At 51.8% G+C, this 10332-nt stretch overlaps 2 protein-coding genes across 2 annotated transcripts in view; both read left to right on the forward strand.

The window, feature by feature from the left end:
- TRAIP (TRAF interacting protein) overlaps positions 1–10332 on the forward strand; it is a 29066-nt gene that overhangs the window by 9064 nt on the left and 9670 nt on the right. Inside the window, exons 3-4 of the mRNA XM_019630863.1 lie at positions 8052–8135; positions 10145–10184. Coding sequence (XP_019486408.1) covers positions 8052–8135; positions 10145–10184 — 124 coding nt within the window. The remainder of the gene's footprint in view (positions 1–8051; positions 8136–10144; positions 10185–10332) is intronic.
- UBA7 (ubiquitin like modifier activating enzyme 7) overlaps positions 484–10332 on the forward strand; it is a 44540-nt gene continuing 34691 nt past the window's right edge. The window contains exons 1-4 of the mRNA XM_019633913.1: positions 484–545; positions 821–970; positions 1059–1109; positions 1323–1450. The gene's annotated coding sequence lies outside the window, so the exon portion shown is untranslated. The remainder of the gene's footprint in view (positions 546–820; positions 971–1058; positions 1110–1322; positions 1451–10332) is intronic.

Here is a 10332-nt window from a genome sequence, read left to right on the forward strand (position 1 = left end):
GATCTAGAAAGATGGCCTAGCTGTGATTTCTGAGAGTAACTTATGGGCTACTTAACTTACTGAGGGTCTCATGGAGGTGGCAGCCCCTCTCTGGGCAGACGGGGCAAGGCCTGAGCTCATTGAATGCTCCTGCCTGTATCAGGGCTTTCCTCCTATGAGTGGTGAATCAGTTGGTCTCTCCTGCCCCACATGGAGCCTGGGACATGGTGAGGTGCCGGAGGGTTTGGGGAGCATTGGGATGAGCTTAGCCTTAAGTGGGAGCCACAGACTGGGACATGGTCCAACCTTCCCAACCTCTACCACTATGGCAGCTGTGACTGTCCAGCTGTTCACAGACCTGCACTTGGGATGGGGACCACTGAGGTGCCTTGCTCAACACACAGCCATGACAACAGCCATGCCACACGGTGTCTGCAAAGGGCATGTGCTGAGCCTGACCACCCTGTCCCTTGTGTCTTGCTCACGGGCCTCTTCCCTTCATGTCTCACTCTTGCAGCTCTCCGGTTCAGGATGTTCCCGAGAAAATACCCAAAGGCCCCAAGAAGGTAAGGCTTCCCAGAAGAAGCTCAGGCAGTCGCCATCCAACCCTGGCCAGGACTGAGTGTGAAGCTGGACTCCAGAGAGGGCAGGGTCTTGTCAGAGCCCTTTCACTCCTGGCCCAGGACTGAGACACCTTGGAGCCACCCTTGAACCCTACTCATTGTCCTTCCTGCCTCCTGGTGTAGCACCAGAGGTCCAGATCCTGTCCCACCGCCACTACCCAAACCCTCCACTGCAGCCATCCAGCTCATCAGGGCTGGCTCTGGGGTCTCCCCTGTAGGAGTCCCAGCTCTCGCTGGGCGGCCAGCACTGTGTGGGAGAACCAGATGAGGAGGTGGCTGGCGCCTTCCCTGTCTTCATCCGGAATGCTGTCCTGGGCCGGAAGCAGCCCAAGAGGACCAGGCCAGAGCCCTGTCGCAGCACAGATGCTGTAAGTATGGCTTCCCACAAGTGGCAAGTACCAACCCTCTTGGCAGGGCCTATTAGCCCGGCCCACTCACCTCTTCCTTCTACTCTAGGTAAGGACAGGCTTCGATGGTCTTGGAGGCCGGACAAAATTCATCCAGCCTGTATCCTTGTTCTGTGGCATTGGGCTAAGCTGAGCTATAGAGCCCACCATCCCTCACTTGTACCCCCAGCCCCCAGCCGACCAGGGACTGCAGCCTCAGGTGTGCAGAGCCAGACCTTGCTCAGTCTGGGCAGGGCAGCCCATCCCCACGTCTCAATCTTTCCTGCCCTGCGTTCCAAACCCCTCTTGGCTTTTTCCTTGACATCTCCTTCAGACTGACACAACTGTGATCCGTCCACTGCCTGTTAAGCCCAAGGCCAAGGCTAAGCAGAGAGTGGGGGCCAAGAGAGTGCTCCCTCCCTCCCAGGCCAAGCTGGACACCTTCCTGTGGTAGTGAGAACAGTGAGTCTGATCAATGGCCAGATATGTGCCTCCGACTTGCAGGCCAAGGACCAGCTCAGCAGGGGGTTTGGGGGCCTGGCACCTCTTCTAGGACCAACCTCGAGGGCAATGGTAGATAAGAAGATGGGGCTGAGGGTGAGACCTGGAGACTGCTTTGCCTTCACTCACCCTGCCCCACCTCCACCGCACTGGGCCTACCTATGGGAGCTGTGACCAGCTCTGGTTCCTGCCAGCAAGGCTTCTTGTTGCAGGCTCCTATTTATAGCCATTCACTGGATGTGGTTGGACTGCTTCCTGTCCTCCAGACCAGGGTCTTTCGTTGACTGGATGGACAGCGTTTGAGCTTCTCAGGCAGCTTCAGCCTGCCTAAGCTTCTGTCTGCCTCTGACTTGCTGCTAGGCATGGCCTGGGCCAAGCTGGGTGGGCAATGGGCGATAGTGGTGGGAGGAAGATGGGGGGCAGGATTTCTATGTTAAAAATAAAAAAAGATATAATCTCTTTCTCCTGGCTCTGGGAGTGTAAATTTGCACTTTGGCAAACTATTTGGCATGACTTTCTAAAGTAGGTCCTTCACCTAGACTCAGATGCAGCAGTTCCACCCTTAGGCACCTCTCATAGGGCACAGGGAGACTCTAGCAAGAATGAAATCACTGCATCTTTGTCCACAGACTCTAACCTAGCCACAGCCCAAAGGCCATAAGCAGGAAAGCAGATGGGTAAACTGAGGTCTCNCCAAGTTGGAGCTGAGGTCAGCCCAGAAGGACTTACAGAGTGCTGACAAGGAAATCGCCGTGAGGGTCATTTCTGGCCAGACGGGAATGAGGGGTGGTTTGTATGCACTCCAGTAGCAGAGCTGGGCTAGCTCTGCCTGGGAACCTGTGTACCAGTCAGTGGGGCGCTTCTGGGCTCCCAGCATGCATCTGGGTCAGGCTGGGTCAGGATGTGCACCTTGGCCCTGGTCTGGAGCCTGGACCTCCTCAGCCGAGGGCAGACAGCACCATGAACCTTCCCCTACAGTCTGTCCTGCACCTGCATCTCCAAGGTCACCCGAGGAGCGGTTTTGCCAGACAGGGGTTCTGTGGCTGAGTGGTCCTGGCCTCCTGAGCCTGATGGTGGGGTCTCAGGCCTTGCTCTGTCCCCAGGGGGCTTGCCCTTTGTGCACGTTGCTCACGTCCTTGACAGTCTCTCTTGATGCTTCAGCCTTTCGTTCACACCCTTCTCTTTCCTTCCACAAGAGCCTGAAAAAAAAGCTAACGATGCTACAGGAAACCCTGAAACTGCCTCCAGTGGACAGTGAGACTGTCAACCGCCTGGTTTTAGAGAGGTTTGTTGACCTTCTGGGGGTGGTGCAGGGACCACAAGCTCCCTGGTAAGGGTCTTTGCTCCTAGCTTTGGTGAGGTGGGTGGTCCATGTGTGCGTGAAGGCCATGGGCCTCCTGCCCTGGGAGACAGCCCAGATTTAGCTGGAAGGCAGCTTTGAGGCCAGTTCTGGGCTCTGACAAGGAGAGGCCAAGGTCGGCCAGAGAGGACCCAGGGATGGTCAGAGAAGGGGCAGGAACACTGACTGTCTTGGGGCAGCCTGTTTATGAAATGTCTCACCAAATGCACCTGACCCACTTGCTGAAACACACAGAAAACCACCAAAGAATTCCCTTCTGCTCTCTGGACTGTGTGCTTTAAAGTTGCCAGCAGAGGGAGCCAAGAGGCAGAGCTGCCCTGCTGAGGGCCCAGACAGAAAACTCAGCAACCCAGTGACCCTGCTAGGTACAAGCTCCACCGTGCTCCCTCTACTTTCCATTCCAAGGGCCTTGGGGTGTTTCCATGCGCTGTCCTCTGTGCCTGGCATCCACAGTGAGGAAAGCACAGGCACACAGGTTACCCTAGGTGCCCAGGGTCTTTGCATACCAGTTTTTACTTACTTCTTTTACCACCCCAGGCTGCTCTGAGGCCTGGTCTCCTATTATATGACAGGTCCTTACTGAGTGTCAGGCTCTCCCTGTCCTCTTGGAGCTTGTGTTCTAGTGGGAGAGACAAACTGGGGGGTTCAATGGGCCAAGCTCCAAACCACACCGTGGAATTTGGTCTGTAGCTCCCAGGTGGGGATGAGCCCGCTCCATTCATTTGTGCCAGGGCCTGCAGCCCACCTTGGTACAGAGAGGACTGCTCTGGTCTCCCCCGTGTTACACCAGCCAGACACCACATCTGACAAGCCTACATCTGTACAAAGCGGGGCTGAGCTTCCCACCAAGCTGCATGCAGGATGACTTCTTTCCCTTTTTTTCCCCAGTATTTTTCTGGGCATTAAAGTTGGGTGGCAGGTCTGTCGCTTTTAGTATTGGCCCTTCTTTTAATGAGGCAAGGTCCTTTCCTAGGGCTCCGATCTCTCAAAAATAGCAGCTTCGCCTGTCTTTTTTGTGCTCTGGTGGCAGGACCCTCAAAACTACAGGTCCCCTTACACACCCTGCCTCCACCTTTACCCCATGACAGCCCACACTTCTGGAAGAAGTCTTAAGCTTTCCTGACATATCACAATGTATAGGCACATTGCTTCAACCAATATTAGATCTAAAGGAAGAGCGGTCCAGACAGAGAATGGCTAATGCAAAAGCCCTGAGGCATGACTAAGCTGAGTGTGCTTGAGGGAGAGGGGCAGGTGGCAGGTGGGCCCAATTTCTCCAGGGCTTCACAGGTCAGCCTTGGATCGTGGATTTTATCCTAAGGAAAATGGAGGCTGTTGGGGATACTTGAGGAAGACCACTCTGGTGGGGCTGTGCGTACATCTCATTTTCATCCCATTACCCGCTGGTGGTTCCTTGAACCTGCACTGTAGCCCAGGGGGTACCAGGGCACTAGTTAGGAGCACCCTCTTAGATCTCTGCTTCATTACAGATGAAGATCCCAGGAGACATACACAACAGTTTGAGGGTCATTTGGGATTTCATTTAGGTGTTTCTTGGTAATTTGGTGGCATTCTGTAACTTTTAAAATATGACCCCCTGAAGGCCTTTTCAGATTAGTCCGCAGAGATCCATGCTAGCCCTCCAGCCACCCAGTGTGTGTGGAGCACACAGCCATATTCACACAAGCATCCCCTCTCAGTGGATATTCAGGGTACTTCCGGTTTTCCAAGCTGTCAGAAAGCATTGTAGGGAGCACCCTAGGTGGCAGGGGAGAAGTGAGCCAGCCAGGCAGTCATCCTGGGACTTCCCCAGCTCTCATGGGAGGGAGCCCCTGTTTCTTGTATCTCATGTCTTTTTCTTGATTTACTTCCTTGCTTTGCTGAAGTTCAGAAAGTTAGTCACCCTCAGAACCCTGAAGACCCTGTTTCCTGTTGTCTAAAATCCAATCTTGCTACAGTAAGTCCCCGACTTATGAATATTCGAGTTGCAAACTTTCACAGATACGAACGGACCTCGCATTACGAACATTTATAGATGCGAACAAATGGCAGAAGTAGCTCATGTGTCTGTCAGACATTGTCACAGTTGTGCTGCTGTGTGCTTACTGTACAGTGCGATAGTGTACAGTAGTGCAGTGCTCAATCAGAGCCCGGGATGTCTGGAAGCAAGAGGAAAAGCAGTGGTGATGCGGAGGGGACCGCTAGGAAGCACAAAGCAATAACCATGGAAACAAAAGTGAAAATAATTGAGAGATTGGACCGAGGCAAAAAGATGGTAAANTTTGCACAATTGTAAGATGGAAGCAAATCCCTTCTTCCTCAGGCCTTCTGTAATGTGCCCATCTAACCCAGAAGAAAAGAGCCATATTGGCCACACTTACAGATTTTTGTACTAGGTGGTTTGAAGAGGTGAGGCCTTTCCAGTACTTCATGGAGGGGCTGCTCAGTCAAGGCCTCGGTGAGGTTGGGTCATGTTTCCAAAAGTGGTTTGTACTTTACTGACAAAGCCAGCCTGAAGAAACTTCCATTCTCACTCTAGTCCTTGGCTGGGCTGCTCTTTGGAGCCAGATCAAACAGCATCCCGGGGAGGAGCAGAGGCCTTTGAAGTTGGCTATGCTGAGCTGACCGGGCAGATCAAAGCCTGCAGAGCAAGCCATTCGAGACCCAGATGAATTTTGTATCAGCCTGGGTTGGTGAGCTTCTTGCTCTCCAAGGGGCATGAGGCTGCGATTGATCTAAGCCCACAATTGATATTCTGGCCTTGTAGAAAGGAGCAGTCCTTGCTGGATGCCATTTGAAAGGGAAAAGGAGCCATCCTTGTGAACAGACAGGGCCCCAGGGTGTCCGTTGTCTCTGTTCTTGCTTGGTGGCTGGTCTGGATCACGTGGCCTGGCCAGTGGAAGGGAAGGAGCAAACCAGCAGCTGGCTACAGAGCAGGAGTCTCTGATGGCATTCGCAGGTCACAGATGGAGTGGTCTTGTGCTGAAGGCAACCTGGCCAGCTGCCTGTGGCTCAGCTCTGCTCTCCTGGCAACTGTCCATGGGTCTAGATGCTGGACAGTGAGGCCTGGATTTGTGCTTTGGGCTTCTTCAACTTCCTGCACAATGTGCACCATGAGGCCCAGGCCACAGGACTTTGGCAGCCCACAGTGGGCCTGTGGATGCTGGCAGTGGGCTGTGCCAGTGGGCTGAGACATATCTCAGGAGGTAAGGAAGCTGCTGACCTAGGGCCTCTTAGCAGAAAAGACAAGCTAGAGTGGGGCCCAGGAGCCTTACTTCCTGGGGGTTGGAGACACATGGTTATCAGCATTTTCAAAAGCAAAATGTTCTAGGGTAGAGTTTTCCCAATGACTTGAGCCACGGCCCCTAGGATCCTCTAAGCAACAGGTGTGTATGGGTGTGTTTGCTCTTCAGAAGCAATTGAAGTTCTTGGAGCAGCAGCAGAACGAGACCAAACAAGCACGGGAGGAGGCCCGCCGACTTAGGAGCAAGATGCAGACTATGGAGCGGTGAGTTGGGAGCTCGGGCCTGTCCTGTGCTTCTGCTGCCAGGGCCCCCAGCTGGCACAACTCTCAGGACTGCAGCAGGGATTGGGTCACCTCTGTGGCTCAAATCTCCATAGGCCATGGGGGTGGCTCAGGCCAGCTGGGTATGGGCAGAGGTCTCCTTGCTCAGCCTCTTTGGGCCCCTCTATTTCCCATGGGTGCCCTTGCCTTACCCTTCCCTGTTGCCTGTGGACAGATGACCTGGCAGGTCTTTTGCTCCAAGAACCTCCAGGGATCCCTGACCTTGACCTCTGTCAGTACCCCTACTTCCCCAGCAGCATCCCTGCAGCTCTGCTCAGCTCTGCTGTGGAGCCTTCCTTTGGACAGATCCGCCTGCAAAAGCATCCTAGCAGCCCAGGCTGTCACCATAGCAACAGCAGCAAAGGGAAGCAGAGCTGCACTGGNTTGTTGTTAGCCATAAAGTCTTTGTCAGGTCATTAGTTGACTGCAGAGATAATGGAACAGAAACTCCAGCGACCATAGACAAGGAACACACTTTGCAAAAACAGTTTGAAAAAATCACGAATAGATAGCTTCAACCTTCAAGAAGCAAAATTTAGCAATCCCTGAGGTGTGAGAGAATTCAATTTCCAGAGTTACCATGACATACTCAGAATATACAGTTCTCAACAAAAGATTAGAAGTATATGAATAAACAGGAGAGCATGGCTCATTCACAGGAAAAAGAAAATTTGACAAACTCACTGACAAATTTTGGAACTGAAAAGTACAATAACAAATGAGATTCACTAGCACTAGAGTCTCAAAAGTCAATTGCTTTCTTATAAGTCAGCAATGAACAATTGAAATTAAAAACAATATCACATTAGTACCAAGAAGAAGGAGCAAAGAAAGGAATATTTAGGTATAAATCTAACAAAATACGTACAAGGTCTGTGTGAGGAAACCATGAAAACTGATGAAATAAGAGATCTAAATAAATGGAGAAATATTTCAGGTACGTGGGTAGGAAGACACAATATTGTCAAAATGTCAGTTTTTCCCAACTTGATCTACAGAATCAACAAAATCCCAGTAAAAATCCTAGCAAGTTATTTTTGCTGATATCAACAAACTGATTGAAATTTATATATATACTATCTTACATGTTTTCGAAAATTTATATTTTTCTATACACCTCTCCCTTTACACACACACACAAAGTTTATATGGAAAAGCAAAAGACCAATAACCAAGGCAACGCTGTAGAAGAACAAAGTCAAGGACTGACACTACCCAACTTCAAGTTTTACTATAAAGCTACAGTAATCAAGACAATATGGTGTTGGCAAAAGAATAGACAAATAGATCAATGAAACANACGGGTAGCTAGCTGTCAGATGCACTTGTTGCCTGGGTCATTCTTCACCTGGGTAGATTTGGCCCCCTTCCTGCCTTTCCCCATTTCCTCAAAACCCAGCACCTAGATTGGGGTGTCTTTCAAGTGGTCACCACACGGGTCTACAGTGATGTGACTTCAGTAACCACCAAACCAGTGGCTCCAGCTTGGGGTACTTACAGGGTTACAGAGGTTGTCCGACTCCAAAGGGATGTGCTGTGACAGGTCAGGCCTGAGAATAGGACTGGCTGCGTGTACACCCCATCCTCTTGCCCAGGACCTACTATGCAGTCACACTCTTTCTTGTTCTCCCATCCAGGTTGGCAGAAGAACCATTATCAATAAGCTCTTCTTTGACCTTGCCCAAGAGGAGGAGGGTGTCTTAGATGCAGAATTCTTAAAGGTACCCAGAATTTATCTCATCCTACTGAACCCCAAACCCCCTGAGAATTCTTTCTGCTCCCACCCAGGGAGGGTACCTAGAGTATGGAGGTGGAGTTCTGGAGGGCAGACTTGGTAGAGATTTCCAGGCGGAGGCAAGGAGAACAGAGCACAAGTTATGATAAGACACAGTCATTGGAGAAATACACTGTGAGCCCTCCCCTCGGGATTCCAGAACAGTTCTGACCCAAGGTCCCCTCACCTTGCAAAGGATCTACAACCACCCTTCCCAGCCCATTTTGCTACTGGACAGTTAAAGACAGATTAGAAAACACTTCTGGTCCTCAGCCAGGGAGATGTGTGGACCCACTGTTCATAGACCTGGCTGTGTCTCAAAGCTGCCTGGGGAGCTTGGTATGCACCAGGTGCCTGTGTCTTTCTCAGACCAGAAATAGAGGGCAGAGCCCCCAGAATAAAGAGTGTGACGCCAGGGCAGAAGCCCACACTGCAGGGGAGGATAGGCAGATTTCCTCCTACACTTCTACTGCTTTTCCTCCCAGCCTAAGTTTCTTTGTGCACAAGGGGGCTGGGTTGGCAGAAACCTCTGGAGGACGTGGGGTTGGGGTTCGCAAGTAAACCTGGACTCTGAAGGTTAATCTGCTGGGCATCTGTCAGATTAGGGTTCACTTGGCTCTGGCTTAAGGATGCCATGATGTCCTTGGAACCTCAGTGCTTTAAAAATGTGGAGCTTTTGTGCTTAAAGCCAGCATGTTCATCGTCATGGTAACTGCTCCCAGTTTTAAGTCGTGTCCTCCCTGTGATAAAGGCAACAAAGGCAGCTTCATTTCTTTCTGGCTTTCAAAGCCAGATCCAGGAGACAGGGAGGCAGCATCTTGAGTAGTTTGGAGCAAGGGCTTGGAAGGTACTCTGCTTGGGTGTGGCAGGGTAGTGGACTAGGAGTAGCTTTGGGCTAGTTGCTCTTCTCAGGCAGTCCATGCATGCCCTTCTCCACCCGCCACTTCCACCCCAGAAGTTCAGTCTACACTGACCAGCCCAGCCACCAAAAGCACCTGCCCCCAGAGTCCTGGGTGAGGAGTTTGACCCCAGGGGGGCTTATCCACCCACTAGGGCTGGACCTTAGTATTGGTCACATATGGGATTCTGACCTTGTGTTGACCTGGGAAGGGTGAGCTGGAAGAGGATTTGCTTGGATTCCATCCAGCTACCACCATGGAACCTTGGCCAAGCCTTCCAGTTCTGTAGAGGCTGGTTTTCCTGCTTATGGAGTAGGCACCTCTCTCTTGCCCATAGGGTCGTTGAATGCTCTGGGCTCCTGAGTGGGTGCTGGACTCAGTTCTGCCCCAGCCTCTCAGTGGTTCTGCGGCAGTGGCCCTGGAATGTATACACGGGCTTTGAGAGGCTCCTTTGACCCTCACAGCAGCCTGGTTAGAGCGTAGCACATGTAAGGTTTCATTTGGGGGCTCAAAGTTGTCCCAGCTTACCTGCCCTATTGGATTCTGGGGCTGGAAGATTCGTGGTACACAGAGCCAGCCTACAGCTTAGAAGAGAGGTGGACTGTGAAGCAGGAAGGACCTAGGGTGGAGGGAAGGAGTGGTGGCCCAAGGTCCTTGGCCATCCCAACTCTGTGGCCCTAGTGAGTGCCACTGATCTCCAGAGAAGGTAAGGGCCAGCCCAGGACCAAGGAAGCAATGGAAACCTCTGCGGTAAGACTGATCACACAGACCCAGCTTTACTTCTCTTGCCCCTGTTCTCCCTCTTTCCCTGTCCTGGGGTCTTATACTTTAAATTATTTTCCTCCATCTTACCGACTTCTTAAAAAGGCACACAGAGATAAAGCAAGAATTATCTCTCCATTGTTGGCTTAGCTTGGCCTTGAGGTAGAGCAGGGTCTGTGCCTCCCTGGACCTACAGGTCTCATTACCCTCCTGGGGCTTCCACAGCCTTATGGGAGGCTGAGTGAAGGCCAGCTGTGAGGCCTTCCAGCTGCTTATTGTGGATATTGCCTTGCAGAATGAACTGGATAATATCAGAGCCCAGCTTTCCCAGAAAGGTGAGTTAGCAAGAGACAAGGGGCCTTGGGAAGCTTCTGACTTGGATGCTGGTGGGAGAGGTCCTGGGAGGAAGGCCTCCAAGCTTCTGGCAGAGCCAGAGGCTCTCCCTGCTTTGTATGGCCAAGAGTCTTGTGATTGGCAGGAAAG

Source organism: Hipposideros armiger, unplaced genomic scaffold (genome assembly GCF_001890085.2).
Source record: "Hipposideros armiger isolate ML-2016 unplaced genomic scaffold, ASM189008v1 scaffold_18, whole genome shotgun sequence".
NCBI lineage: Eukaryota > Metazoa > Chordata > Mammalia > Chiroptera > Hipposideridae > Hipposideros > Hipposideros armiger.